Source organism: Dunckerocampus dactyliophorus, chromosome 9, assembly GCF_027744805.1.
Source record: "Dunckerocampus dactyliophorus isolate RoL2022-P2 chromosome 9, RoL_Ddac_1.1, whole genome shotgun sequence".
Classification (NCBI taxonomy): domain Eukaryota; kingdom Metazoa; phylum Chordata; class Actinopteri; order Syngnathiformes; family Syngnathidae; genus Dunckerocampus; species Dunckerocampus dactyliophorus.
The window spans coordinates 18,916,644-18,931,765 of NC_072827.1; the positions used below are offsets into that span (position 1 = coordinate 18,916,644).

At 42.5% G+C, this 15,122-nt stretch overlaps 1 protein-coding gene across 1 annotated transcript in view; it reads right to left on the reverse strand.

Annotated features, from left to right (window-relative positions):
* itgav (integrin, alpha V) overlaps positions 1-15,122 on the reverse strand; it is a 31,036-nt gene that overhangs the window by 2,060 nt on the left and 13,854 nt on the right. The window contains exons 9-31 of the mRNA XM_054786737.1: positions 14,594-14,637; positions 14,460-14,516; positions 13,143-13,195; positions 11,538-11,613; positions 11,337-11,466; positions 11,165-11,262; positions 10,811-10,904; positions 10,689-10,734; positions 8,866-8,973; positions 8,741-8,796; positions 8,510-8,664; positions 8,295-8,432; positions 8,157-8,224; positions 6,915-7,059; positions 6,735-6,827; positions 6,083-6,162; positions 5,788-5,868; positions 5,608-5,713; positions 4,289-4,447; positions 3,331-3,462; positions 3,021-3,134; positions 332-439; positions 43-162 (exon numbers count right to left, since the gene is read on the reverse strand). Coding sequence (XP_054642712.1) covers positions 43-162; positions 332-439; positions 3,021-3,134; positions 3,331-3,462; positions 4,289-4,447; positions 5,608-5,713; positions 5,788-5,868; positions 6,083-6,162; positions 6,735-6,827; positions 6,915-7,059; positions 8,157-8,224; positions 8,295-8,432; positions 8,510-8,664; positions 8,741-8,796; positions 8,866-8,973; positions 10,689-10,734; positions 10,811-10,904; positions 11,165-11,262; positions 11,337-11,466; positions 11,538-11,613; positions 13,143-13,195; positions 14,460-14,516; positions 14,594-14,637 — 2,261 coding nt within the window. The remainder of the gene's footprint in view (positions 1-42; positions 163-331; positions 440-3,020; positions 3,135-3,330; positions 3,463-4,288; positions 4,448-5,607; positions 5,714-5,787; positions 5,869-6,082; positions 6,163-6,734; positions 6,828-6,914; positions 7,060-8,156; positions 8,225-8,294; positions 8,433-8,509; positions 8,665-8,740; positions 8,797-8,865; positions 8,974-10,688; positions 10,735-10,810; positions 10,905-11,164; positions 11,263-11,336; positions 11,467-11,537; positions 11,614-13,142; positions 13,196-14,459; positions 14,517-14,593; positions 14,638-15,122) is intronic.

A 15,122-nucleotide genomic window follows, 5' to 3' on the forward strand; every position in this document is an offset into this window, starting at 1 on the left:
GTGTGTGTGTGAAATGTTGATCGTAGAAGACATCTTGCTTACCTTGTACATGATGAAGATGAGCAGCGCCAGCAGCAGAAGTCCTGCCAGCACTGCTAGTGCCACCACCCAGCCTGGCACTGGCTGGGGGATGTCGGCCACCCACATCACAGACACGCTAACCTGTTGAAAATAAACAAAGTCTTCACAAAACAAAGAACCTGACATTATCCTCAACGTGTGAGCTAACCGCTAGCAAAACAACAACAAAAAACGGCTAATGAAGCACACTGGCTATTATAATACACGCTAGCAAATAAACATGACGTGTGTGTGTGGCTGTCTTTCTCACAGTGGTGCTGTTGGACGGCAGTTCCGATACGAGGTTCTTGTACGGCATCTCGATGACACTGAAGGAGGCCGTAGATCGGATCACATACGAACGATTCTGATTCTCAGCCTGAACACAAAGAGTTGTATAGCATTTTGTGTGAGTTTAACATTTTAGTATTGCATTCAAGATTCAAGATTCAAGAGAGTTTTATTGTCATGTGCATGGTAAAACAGCAGTTATACCATGCAATGAAAATCTTATTCTGTTCATTCTCCCAAGGAAAAGAAAGAAAAACACAAGAAAGAATAAGAACATAAGAAACATAAACACATATACATAAATACCAAGAAATTAAGCAACAACAACAGAAGAGACATTAATGCAAGTAAATAATACAAATAAATAAATAAATAAATAAAGTGCTATGAGTGTGTGTTGCGTGTGGCGTGTCTGAGTGCTTCATTGAGAAGCCTGATGGCCTGTGGGTAAAAGCTGTTTGCCAGCCTTGTGGTCCTGGACTTCAAACTCCTGTAGCGTCTGCCTGATGGTAGGAGTGTGAATAATGAGTGTTGTGGATGTGTGCTGTCCTTGATGAGGTTGTGTGTTCTGCGTAGGACTCTAGATGTATAAATGTCTTGCAGTGAGGGGAGGGCTGCCCCAACAATGTTCTGTGAGGTCTTGATCACCCGCTGGAGTGCCTTCCTATCACGTGTTGTACAGTTACCGTACCAAACAGTGATGGAGGCGGTAAGGACATTTTCGATGGTGCATCTGTAGAAGCAACTCAGGATTGTGGTGGACATGCCAAATTTCCTCAGTCTTCTCAGGAAGTACAGTCTCCTTTGGGACTTCTTCAGAATTTGTTGGGTGTTGTGAGACCAGGTGAGGTCCTCGCTGATGTGTGTGCCAAGGAACTTGAAGGTTTTCACCCTCTCCACCTCAGTCTCATCAATAAACAGGGGTTTATGCGGCTCCTTTTCCCTTGTTCTTGGGTCGATGATCATCTCTTTAGTCTTATCTGTATTGAGAAGGAGATTGTTATCACGACACCAAGCTATGAGGTCCGCCACCTCTCTTCTGTATGATGTTTCAACACCACCAGTGATCAGTCCGATGACTGTAGTGTCATCCGCAAATTTAATGATGCTGGTGTTGTTCTGGGAGGCCACGCAATCGTAGGTGAAGAGCGTGTAGAGGAGTGGACTCAGCACACACCCCTGTGGGGTCCCAGTGCTCACAATTCTTGAGCTGGATGTGCGGTTGTGGACTCTGACTGACTGGGGCCTGCCTGTGAGAAAGTTAAACACCCAGTTACAGAGGGAGGGAGACAGGCCAAGTGTGAGGAGCTTATTTGTGAGTTTGTGGGGGCTGACTGTATTAAAAGCAGAGCTATAGTCTATAAATAGCATTCTGACGTATGTGTCCTGGCCCTGTAGGTGAGAAAGGGCTGTGTGGATGGCAGTGTTGACTGCATCATCCGTGGACCGGTTCTGGCGATATGCAAACTGTAGAGGGTCCACAGTTGCCGCCGGGATGCTCTTTTTGATGTGGGTCATGACTATCCTTTCAAAGCACTTCATAACAATAGGAGTGAGTGCTATAGGGCGATAGTCATTCAAGCAGGTCACGTTGCTCTTCTTGGGTACGGGCACTATGGTGGTGGACTTAAAGCAGGTCGGTACAGATGCTTGTGCAAGCGACAGGTTAAATATGTCAGCAAGCACATCAGCTAGCTCTGATGAGCAAACCCGAAGTGCACGTCCTGAGATGTTGTCTGGGCCTGCTGCTTTTCGTGGGTTTGTTTTGTTTAGAACCCTGCGCACATCAGCTGATGTCACCATGAGAGGTGCGTCCTGTGTGCTCCCCAGGTTCAGCCACCCTCTCTGCTCATCAGAAGTTTGGGTGTCAAAGCGGGCATAGAACTCGTTCAGCTCATCTGGAAGTGTGGTTTGGCTGGACGTGGCTACGCTACTCTGCTGTCGATAGTCTGTGATGTGCTGGAGCCCCGCCCACATGCGCCGAGGGTCTGAGGTGGAATAGTAGCCCTCCAGCTTCTGTCTGTACTGTCTTTTGGCCTCCCGTATGGACCTCCTCAGGTCATATCTGGCCTTTTTGTAGTCATCAGCGGTGCCCATGACAAATGCAGTCGAACGAGCACGTAGCTTAGCCCTTACATCACAGTTCATCCACTGTTTTTGGTTAGGGTATTTTCTGTAATACTTGGTGGTGGTAACAGTCTCTATACATGTGCTAATGTAGCCAGTAACAGCAGAAGCATATTCGTCCAAATCAACAGTACAATCTTCCCTCCCCGCTGCAGTTTTAAACAAATCCCAGTTTGTGCAGCCAAAGCAGTCCTGAAGTACTTGATCAGTTTCTTCATTCCACACTTTAACTGCTGTACTTACAGGGGGAGCTTTTTTGAGAAGTTGTCTGTACGTTGGATAAAGGAATATAGAGATGTGGTCAGCCTTTCCAAAGTGGGGTCTTGGAACAGCCTTCAAAGCACCTGTGCATGTGTGCCACTGTGTGTGTGTGTGTGTGTGTGTGTAACTGTAGCACTTTTTGTGTGCGTAAAATTTGTGTACCATTGTGTGTATGTAACCGAGTAGCTTTGTGTGGGTGTGTTCGCATGAGTAAAACAGTTGTGTAGCATTGGCTGTGTGTGTGTGTGTGTGTGTGTGTGTGTGTGTGTGTGTGTATATACCGCTAGGAAGTTGTTGACATCTAGTCTGGAGTAGATGAAGAGGATGGCGTTCTTCTTCCTCTCCAGACGACCAACCGCACATCTCAGCTTCAGACACTGTGCTGTGTTGCAGTCCTACACGCCACACATGCGCACGCACACACACGCTCTCGGATCAATCATCATTATTATTGATCAATCAGTCCCTCACACTGACAGTATAGCAGCACATAGTAATTTGACGAGGACCACATGGCTTCTTTGGTGTCTGAGGTATGTGCCCGTCAGAGCAACAAGGTGTCACAGCAAGGTCATATCAGAGGGTACTCACCAGGGTTAGCAGGTCGTTCTGAGAATCTCTCGTCTCCAGGTCTCGCTTGCGGACGTGATTTCGGTTGCGGCCCTCCGCCTCGCGCTCTCTGGGTGCCACGCCACTGGCGTTCTTCGCTGACGACAGCAGATTCTAAAGGATGCAAACAACAAGCAAGTGAACAGCCACACAAGTTAATAGGATCAGTGTGTTCCAGGTGAAAAATGCTGTTGTGTGACGCCAAGACAATCTTATGTTTGAGATATTTTTGTACATCGCTGTTTCCATATTCTTGATTTTTGTGGTCAACAGTAACTATTACAATCAAGCCATCAAGTTCAACTGGTGTTGTGCACTCATTGTGAAATGAGGATGATTTTGAAAAGAATTGAGCAGTGGCGTTTTAGAAAGGGTCCTATCATGCTATTTTCTGGGGCTTTCAAAATTATATTGGATTGCAATTGGGTACTAAGTTTTTTTTTCTTCTAATAATAAAATACTCCATAAATCTCAAGGATGCGTACATGGCAAATCTGCATTCTACTCCTGTTGGCCAAAGCGTTCAGATTCAGCAACCGCCTCCCCTGACCTTGTCTGCTCTGTTGTGATTGGTCGAGGGTTGGCTCCAGCCCCTCACTGCCCCCGCACCCCAAGCGGTTACATGTTAATGGTTATCAGCAAACCATTAAAAAAAATAAAAAAAATTGGATGAACATTTGAGAATCCGGTGACGAACTATGCTTTCTTCATGAAACAGCTGTCCTTGAAGTGTCGAGAGCAGGAGAGCAGTGATGGTGAAGTAGGTCTTTAGCTCCCCCAAAAAATCTTTTTGCGCAAAAATCTGTGGGGTCGTGAATACTGAATCTCAAATTGTGAAATGTAGGATAGGCCCCCTTTAAGAGTAACATCTAGCAGCGTGTTAGTCTTTCCTACGGTAGTCAATGGCGGCCATCCGTACACGTGCGAGCGTGCGTCTCACCGACACGTTGCGAGGGTTGATCTCCACGTCGGTGGTGCAGTTGATGGGTCCTTCGGTGTCGAAGCTGGTTATGTAGAGCAGCGATCCGTTCTTGTAGTGGTACGGCCACTCCACCTCCAGCGCCGCCTTACTGAACGTACTGGGACCGCTGTTCAGTAGCTTCACAGTGAAACAATTACTGATCAATAATCAACCATTCACTCGTCACGTCCATGTCTTCTAATGAGCACATCCCAAGGCAAAAAAAAAAAAAGACAAATTTTTCTGTTGTATTCACTGACCTCTGAGTACAGTTGTAAAATACTAGGTGTGTAATGGGACGCCATAATCACGGTTCAGTACGTTACTCGGTTTTAAGATCACAGTTCGCAGTTCAAATATCGCTCCCTCACAATTGCGTTTAAAAAAAACAAAAACAACAACAAGGAAGTTCTTATTTTCACAAATGTAAAAGTGCTTATATTGGTGTTATTTCATGTCTTAATTGCTCCAATAATGTTAAAAACTGCATATAGAGGATCGCAGACAGGTTTTCTATGCCATAACTACGAAAATATTCCTCTTATTAATATTGAATCTTACTTTGCGGAAATTCACTTATCGCGGCTGGGTCTGGAACCAATTAACCACGATAAACGAGAGATTACTGTGTTAGGGAATAAAATGCAAAACGTAAAACTGCTTAGCTTGTGTGTGTGTGTGTAAACCACTAGTGACTTTTAAAATGACAAAAATAAACCTCTGACCACTAGCAGTAGTAGTCAAATTCCCGATAAAAAAATAAGTAAATAAAATACCTTGACTATAGAATGCCTATAAAATATAATGTTAAATATTGTTGCTGCATCTCACTAGATGGTGTAATCTTGTCTGACCACCATAGATTCTTTTACAGCTCAAGACTCAAATTACAAAATTTGTTTCCCCCCTTAGACCCAAACTTAGACCCTGTCCACATGGTAACAAATGGTCCTGTTTTTTTTTTTTTGGCCAGTTGAAAATAAAATTGTGTCCATCCAGTGTCGGATCAGTACACGGTTACTGGGTGAAAACGATGTCATACTTAAGGCACACCTACATGTGGCACTGCAAACAGACAGAAAGCCACGTGACACACCAAAACTATAGAACAATAAAGAACTCATTCGCACAAGGTCCATTGTCTTCTGCTTGTCTACACTTATGATGAATGGAATTATTCTGCAGGTCACTTTGTATAAGACAAAAAAATATATATATTGTACAGTTTTGACCCAAAAAATTCCCGTATGGACAGACTCTTAGTAGAATACAATATGTGTGTGTGTGCGCACGTGTACCTCGTAGACGTGCACTATTTGCGGTCCGATATCGTCTCCCGTGACAGGTGGTACCTTTGGTTTCCAGTTGGCAATAGGGAGCAGCACCTGGCCTGGAGAAGAAGTGCTGCAAAAGACAACACACATATTTCCAACTTGTGTATATGCGTGCAAGTTAGCATGTGCACATAAGCATTTTACCCTCGTATGGAAACTCTGGCCACAACAACCAGTTTGGTGATGCTAGACACTCGTGCACTGGTGTTGTTGAACTGGTTGGAGCTAAAAAAAAAAAATTTCAGAAAGAAAATAAGGTTGATAAGAACAACTGAAATTACAGCTGACATTAAAAACCAAGCAGAAGACAGTGAAAATTGGTTACTAGAGCTCCACTCTTGTGGTAGATACGCCATACTGCAAACGAGTCCTCTGTGTGAGAGTCGTCATGGAAACCAGCAGCATGACATTCTACCTGTGAATAGCGTGTTGACTGTACCTGACCATCTGCAGGTCAAACTGGACTGCCGTGTCCTCCTCTGAGAGCTGGTGCACGCTGAAGCGCAGCTCGGCCAGCACCTGTCCATTCACGGCACAGAAATTTGAAACAAAATGACATATCAGGAAGCAGTGTAAGACCACGCCTCCTCTGTAGTCATTCAACATGCATGATAAGGTCGGGCCAGCGCTAAATCATTTCATTCGAGAAATGACAGCGGAACCTCTGAAATCAAAAAGCTGCTAAGGTCAAACAATTTGGAAATCAATCAGTTTTTGGAATACATACAAAAGCTCATACAAGACGTGAGCGTACTTCATGAGAGCTTAGTTCAGCAAGCATCAAAGTATGAACTCAGGACACAATGAACATAAACAAGAGAAGAAGAATATAGGCAAGAAGTTATGTGAATTGACTGAACTCGCATTCAAAACAGTGTCCTCACTTGATAGCAAAGTTAACAGACTCCAGTGTGTCTTATTGGTCCATGGATGAAGTTATTCCATGTGATTCACCGATCATCTGTGACCTTAGTAGTTCAAACTTCCCATTTTCAGTACAAACTCTTTAAAATGGTCCTATAGACAATTGTTACTCCGTGTGTATTTTCATCGCTTCTTGGAAAAAGCTGTCAGGAGGCGTCTGCACTGACCTTAGTTCCTCCCTTCATGGGGTTTCCCAGGTCACACACCACCATCTTGGTCTGGTTCTCCTTCTTGTAAGCGCATGACAGCCTGCTGAGCGTCTGTCAAGTACACAAGCACGTCGCTGGTCACATTGACCTACTAGTTTCTGACTGTGAGGTGGTGGGGGGGGGCGGAGGTCACGTCACCTGACTGCGCACCACGCCAGTGAAATCGGCCTGTTGTGGCGGGAAGACGTGCAGCTCGGCCTCGTAGGCTCCTTCGCCGCGGTTCTCAGCGCTGATCTCCAGCGTGAGAGCGTTGTCGTCACCAATGGCCATCTGCTCGCGGTCGCTGCAGCGTTGAAGGGGGAGACATGATTGCTTGTGGTTTAGGAAAGAAACACGTCTTGACCTTTTCTTCGCTTGGGACAACATTATTACACAATATATTAACTAGAGATGGCAATTTGTGTAGACACTGTATGTGAATGCTGTACAGTTGAAGCTGAACTGAAATGCTGTACGGAAAATGTGGAATACTGGGAAGAGGGAATTTTTGGGGTTTGGAAAATAGCCTGAATGATGTCTTCAATGGGATGAATGTTTTGATGTTGGAATGATTTGAATTGGTTGAGAAATGTGGACTTAGTAAGTGTCCGGTTCTTTTGCACATAAAGCCAGCCTGCACTGGAAAAGGCTAAGATGATCGCACAGGACGCTTTATTACTCAACACCAGTAGATTTTCTTGAGTTTTATTTCACACTAATTATTTACAGGTGACTTGTCAGGTTGGGTTGATAAAATTTGAATCGAAGCGGAATAGCATCAAATTACAACGCAGACCAAACAACTGTATCTTTTAAACAACCACTGTTAAAGAACAATGGTCTCTCCACTTTTGGCTGGTAAGTAGTGGGTGGTTGAGTAATGACGTCTGTTCGTTGTCCAATAAATTTACTCATTATTTACTCTGCACAACCACCTAATGTCACATAATGTACAGTATGTCATAGTTATGTCACATAGGTATCAAGTCCATTTTGCATCATATTCATATCAGCTATTTAAAATCCATGCATTTTTAGCATCATAATCGGCATAAGAATTGTCATACTCTTTGATGAATACATGAACAGTCATGTGATGCTTATTTTTAACAATATATTATGAAATCAGCCAAATTCAACCAAACAGTAAGAATTCTCAAGCGAAAGGATTTTGTGATAAGAAAATGGTGGAATTTCTGGAAAATTGTTAGTTGTAATTAAACGTAACTATTAGTTTAATTAGAGATGCTAAAGAGTTAATACTTTCTTGTTGGAATGGTTTGAATCTGTCTGTTAGTTTAGTTGGAGACTCTAAAGAGTTAATACTATTTTAATACAACATTAAAAAGTTTGCATATCTGACAAATGCAAAAAGCAACAAGTCAAAAAAAGAAAGGTCACCTCTTCACAGATAGCCTTAAGTCAGGTTTGCAGATGTTGTCTTCGCCACAGTCCAGCAGGATGTGAGCCTAACAGGACAAGGATGACGTCAAACTACGAGACAGTACCATGACTGCAAAGTGGAGGTGTCAGCGTTACCTGTTTGGTGATGTTGGGTGGTGCAGACACGTCCAGGATGGGCAACAGTCCGTTTTTATCTGCGGCCAGCTGATAGTCCAGACTGTACTCCATCACCACGGAGATGGGTGTGATCTTATCTCGAAATTCCCGGTCGTCCTGAAAGAGGACACACAGCTTGTTTTTGCCAAATCAAACAATGTTTGGGTCTGTGTGTGTTTAAAAAGCTGTTCTACTCGAAGAAAGACAAGCTGCTCCTCGCAGGCCAGGCTGCCACCGTTGGAAACCGTCATGTTCTTGGAGTACTGAAAGGTGCGGCCATGAAGGAAGAGGACGCGCTTGGTCGCCTCCTTCTGTTTGAGGCGGTCCAACAGCAAGTCCACACGGAAAGCTGCAGGCAAAGGCAAGATATCACAGCTAAGCGAGGGGCAGCAGCGATGCCGCAAGAAGACTGGACTTTTACTCACAGAGAGAGGAAGGAGCTCCTCGGCCACTTGCCTTCAGACAGTATTTCACCTTAAAACTACACAGAAAATAAGGATGTTGATGTCTTTCTTAGAGACTATTATGGGACGGATTTTGCAAGACTCACCAGGACACGGACGTGCCGGACTCAGAAAGGGTGCAAGTCTTCTCCTTGGGGTTGATGATTTGAGGGGTGATATCCAACGTTGCATTCACACCAATCACTGGGCGCGCTCTGGTGCAACCATGCATATGGGATTGTATTTGTAACATTCCTACATATGTGTTTTGACTTGGACACACCTAAGCGTCACTGCTACTGGACCGTCAACTACCATCCAGAGGTGTACAAAATGTCCTTATTTTGCATATTGTCCCCATAAATGTCACGAAAAAGGAGTTTCAAATAAGGCCAGATGAGTTAAATATGAATACGGAATGAAGTGAATGAACTGACCAAAAGAACAAGCGAATAAACTGTATTTCACAGGTCCACTACAACTCCCATGACCACCACATACCAGAAAGACAATGACGTCACCGACAGGCAGACTATAACATTTGAAGTCTACATCATTAAAAATGCTGGTAAAAAAAAAAAAAACAACGATTAGTCGACTATGGACAAAATCTAATACATCAGATTTGACTACAAAATCCTTGGTCGAAAACAGCTCTATTACGGTTTACTCTACTCTGTATCTGACAAGTCCTTTGTGTTCTGTGTACAGTGTGAGTGCCTTAGGTGTTAATTTACGTATAACTTACAGTATGTATAAATTTCGACTTACATCGCAGTCTTAGAAATAGAAGTCATTATGTTTTGGATACCCCAGTTTCGGATTTTCGGACGCCCCAGTTTTCGTATGATTGGGTTTTCAACACAAATTTTAGAGAACATTTTGCCTCTGTAATTGTGTGTGGAAAAACGGTTATATTTTACCATTTGACATATTGAATCTTGTGGTATTAATAAATATGTGGACGGACTAATCCCAGCATTGCTTGTTTATTCACTAATTTTGGATCACACACCCAACACCAAATCTCGCTATACTTAGCTTACATAATGCTATGGTATCTTGTACGGCACCATGATGTGGCAAATTCAAAAGATAATGGTACACAAACAAATCCCTTTGCCACATCAACAATAACCTAATTTCTGGCAAAAAATAGAGGCCGCTAATGTCTACGGTGTTAACAAAACAGCTCACAAACCATCAAAAATTGTGACATGTACCTGAACTCCTGTTTCTTTTTATTCTATTTTATGGAAAAATAATAAATAATATCTGGAAAACCTGACATTTTTTGTAAAATCTGCTCTTTTAAACCACTGCTGGTAACATATGCTAGCCAGTGGTGGTGTTGCATACAGTCTATTTCATTGGTCATTTATAATTATTTTGTATTATTTTCTGCATGTAAAACTACAATTATTCTCAATAAAATGTATTTTGATTAATATTCTGAATTTCTGGAACTGAATAAATTTGCATTATTTCCTAATGTAATAACAACACAAAAAACAAATTGGTTTGGTTTTTGTACACTCAGTTTTTGTTGGACTGATTGGAACATAATAACAAAAAACGTGGTACCATTGTGTGATTATTATGATGTAGGCGGCAGTAATGCAGTAATTCACATTACAGTGCAGGCGCAGCTGACGCACACTGTAAGCTTTCTTTCATTTTCTTTTCCCACTGCAGTTCCATCTGATGTATCTAGTGGGTCAGTCATCGCACAAGCAAAAAGTGGAAATACATTCCCGGAACTGCAACACTATGATGGAATATAACAAGCTGTATGACTAAACACTTCAGGTCTGAATGCATCTGTGAGGTTTAGCTCTTTGATATCAGGGGAGGTCTTGCTCGTTAAAGTGCTCAGTCAGCAGCCCCATAGACGGCGCAGCAGGGAGCCTGCCTGCGCACACACGCTTACCTGTATAAAACTGCTGTGTCAGCACCAAACACCCCTACTAGTAAATCTGGAAGACAAAAAGTTTAGTGGTTTCCATTGCAGCAACACACACCTGATGATACCTGCTGTGTGTGTGTGTGTACCTGGATACCCATTGCGGTCTATGTCAGTGCTTCCAGTCATGGAGTATCCAAAGCTGGCAGGCATGTAGCTGGACGCCCATCTACCCTGCAGGACCTAACAGAAGACAGTCACACTCCTGTTTCATTCTAGTCTTTGTAGCAGTCAGCCAGTTCATGTTATTAGGACGGCAAAACACTTATGTCAAAGAATGTTTTTATTCAAGTTTTTAACACCCTGTCTGTGGTCTCGGCCTTGGAAGAGGTGCAGCACACACAAATCCTTGTGCACACAAATCTTTGAAAACATATGGAATGACAAATTCCAGTACATGTTCACGATTAAGCAATTTAGGGTTTAATATAATTTTCAAGAACCTGGGAGGGTGTTTGCTCAGGTCCCTGAGGTCGCCCATTGTGTATGTAGACAAGGCCGTTGTGGTCTGGGCCTCCATAGGGTGCAGAGATGGCCACATCTAGACCACAAAACAAAACATCAGCAGACAAGATGATGGACTCCTGTGCGTAAGTGCAAATGTGTCTTGCTTGCCATTGTAGCCGTCCATGTCCAAGTCTCCCAGCGCAGCAATGGACGAGCCGTATCTAGCATAGACCTCTGACCCTGTGAGCATCTGCGGAGGGTTGAAGGAAAATCCTCCCCGACCCAGGAAGACAGATACCTGGACAACACACACGCACATAGTAAATATGAGGAGGATGCAACTGTCTGTCTGTCTTGTGTGTTTCCTACCTGCCCCACTTCTCTAAGCTTGCCATCAGATCCCCTGTCCATGAAGAGGGGAGCGCCCACCAGCAGGTCGACCAAACTGACAAAACATGAATTGGATGACAAAACCATGGCATTTAATTTTCTTGTGAGCAACCATGATACAGCAAGAAGTCTAGCTCATAAGAACCAAGAGCCATTTGTACTGAAAGGTGCTGTCTCTCTTCGACTTCAAACTAAATTTTTTTTCCAACCAAAACAATATAAGAACACCACCTTTGGCTTGCAAACGTTACAAAGAGTGGATTGAACAAACTGAACGAATAAATGTCTATACTGAGGTTATCGAAGTTAAACTTTGTAAAAAAAAAAATGTTTGTATGATGAGTGGCATTCATAGCTTTCATTCACTGCTGTCTGGTAAACACCTACATGTCCGTTGCGCGTGCACATACACGACAACAATCTCCGAGAAGCGACTGACAATTTGGAGTCGTTGTGTCGTTATCTTATACATCCAATGATAGCTAACATGAGAAGATAAACTTAAGCTAAACAAATCGCTATTATTAGCTGACAACAAACATAACTAATGCGCATGCCTCTGTGCATTATGTGGGGTGTGGCTTGCAACGTTAGAGCATGAAGAGGGTGGAATATACAGAGTCCTATAAAATCCATTTTATTTTTTCGCAAATTCCAATTTTCGTTTCAATTTTTTTTAGAATTCTGTTGTTGTTTTTTTTACCTTTTCCACTTATTTACCAACATAAAATGTCCATGCATGAAATGCAAAAATCCTTACATTAATTGATGCAATACATCATTGGCCCATCTTGTCCAGTAATTCTGAAATGGATGTAGTTTGGCTATAATTGCTAATGGGATGTCAGCCTCAGCACATATTGCTTCAAAATCTTCAACAAACTGCAATGCCCGTGCTTGTGATTAAGGAAGATATAGTCACAGATTTAATTCCAATCGCATTATTAATGTAAGATATTTTTAAGACACCTCTTATTTTATTTACACAATTAGACAAATGTGATTAAGAGCACTCTTATTTTGAAGGCCAGAAGTGTGTTGTGAGTCTTGAGAATGGCAATTGACGGTTGATACTGGCTGGGTGCAAGAATGGTCCTTATAAACGGTTGTTACATTAAAGCGGTAAAACACAAACACAGTAAAAATATACTCATCCAGCATGAGTCGTACACGCACACAAAAAGCTGCGCCTGTCACCCACAAACATCAAACCATGCTATTATTGTACAGATGGTTAATCATTCCTTTTGTGGTTTTAATTAAAATCTGTGAATGTGCAGCGTAGTGCATTGAGAACCGTAAAAAGCGGGGATATACTGTATGTCACTTGGGGACGTAATGAGGTCAAGTCAAGCACAAACCTGTATAGGGCCCATTTTAGGACATTTAAAGTGTTGCTGACACGCGTGTCACTATGGCTTTTTATTGGTTCTTCAAATTCAGGATGGGCCATCAAAGGAGCACACAAGTAGCAAGTACAAACATGCACATTTGAGGTAAACTATTTGTTGAAAAGACACCATAAAAGGTGAGTTAAATGGTCTGTTGTGACTTACAGCATGTACGTAGTGTAAATGCACTCACCCGTCCTTGTTCATGTCGGTCGCAGCCACAGAGTGTCCAAAATAGGCAGCCATCTTGCAGGGGCGGAGAGGGGAGATGACATCATTGCACTGCTTTAAAGATTTTGTAAACACTTGCCGTGGTCTCAAACAGTGACGTGTACTGCAGGAATGCTTGTCATCGCATTGTGCTGCCTTTCCTGAGTGCTTACATCATCACTTTACTGCCTGCCAAGGCCCACAAGAGGATTGAGCCAAAAGTAAGCATTCCTACTCAGGTAAGAATGTGCTATTTTTTCCTGTTGGATTTTTTGGCTGTATGGATGCTACATTGTTTCTTTAGGCTTTACAATGATGGCGCACCTATTAATTGTATACCATTATGTGTGTGTATATAACAAAAACAATTATTTGTTGCATCAAAGACTGTGTTCAAAGCAATGTCATGACCCATATCCCAATTGTGCCAATTGGGAGGAGCAAAACCCTAAAAGTGTCACTTGAATCATGTTCAAAGTGCTGCCCAGGGGCATTTGCGATCTGCAGATTGATTTTTATTGTGAATAGTCTACACATAAAATGAAAGATTAAATATTGTGGAGGAGGATAAGGGCCACAACGAAAATAGAAAATTATAAAAAATATTGAACTACTTAAGGTTCAAAGAAGATATACTAACAATGATATCTATTGAAATGCCTATATATATTGATTTTAGCAAGTGAATAATGTGGTCCTCACATCCATCATTTTACATTGTGGCCCTCTGCGGAAAAAGCTTGGACACCTTGTATGCAGTGTCAGTACAACCTAGTAACAGGTCTCAGCCCAGATCTGACGCTTTCAGCCATAGTCAATTAAGGGAATGGAGTCAAACGCGTCAAGAAAATGTGACACATAAAACACTGAGTGTGTAGACCTATGCGGACAGACGCCATGGCAGCATGTCATTGATAAAACAACACAAGTCATTTCCTCAGTGATGAAATCACAGGAAAGAGACAGGATGATGAGGAGAGTCATCATTCTAACCTAAACCCTGAGAATGTGGGGCTCATAATAGGGGAGGAAATGGAAAGTAGATAAAAGCATTACTGCTGCCTTCAGATGGCAGCTTGAGGACAGGAAGTGAAGACCTCATTAAGGCCTCCTCCCGTCCCCGTTTATAACCCTCTTTTAATGCCAGTCTTCAAAATCGACATGACAGACTTGTTACGTTCATTTCAAATTACACTGATTCATCATTGTATATTGTATTGTATCTTTTTAACCTTTTCCTGAATTCCATGCAACACCAGTAAATGGTATAACTGCACTTAAACAATAAGGATAATTTTACCTGAGTTCCTGTGAAGTTTACCATGGAATCCATGTTGAGGCCATTAAAGATGTTCACCTAAAATGTTTGACCAACATGACATGAGCCCAGCACCACATGACACAACAAACATGGTGAAAGGTTTTAGTACTTACATAACCCAGCGCTTTGTCCCCCCTCGGAACACCAGTCACATAGTCTAGGAGCAGGACACAACAGACGTGTTACACTGAATAAAAGTAGTGGGATGTAATTTTAGAGGAGCCATCACATGTAGCTATCACAGTGTGCAGCTGTAAACTAAGGGCAAACGCTGTATGTAGTTGTCCTACACAATTCTTCTTGATGCAGAATACTTCAGCACAGTTTGGTTAAGGAGTGCGTCATGAGTAAGTACAGAAAACTGGAAAAGCACTCGGAGAGCGTAGACCTCCGCCAACCACCGATTTCCCCCCATATTGTGATTTACACCATAAATATTAGTCGTACATTTATTTTATCTACATATTTTGATTCCTTGACCATGAAAACATACCATTATGAATTTGATTCATAACGATATCAATATTAGTTCAGTAGTTAGTCGCAAAAATCACATTTTCCGTAATGGCGGTTTTCTTCTGGAAGTAGCTTTTGAAGATACGACAAATCCGTTGGCACACTCCAGATTCCACAGTGTCTTTG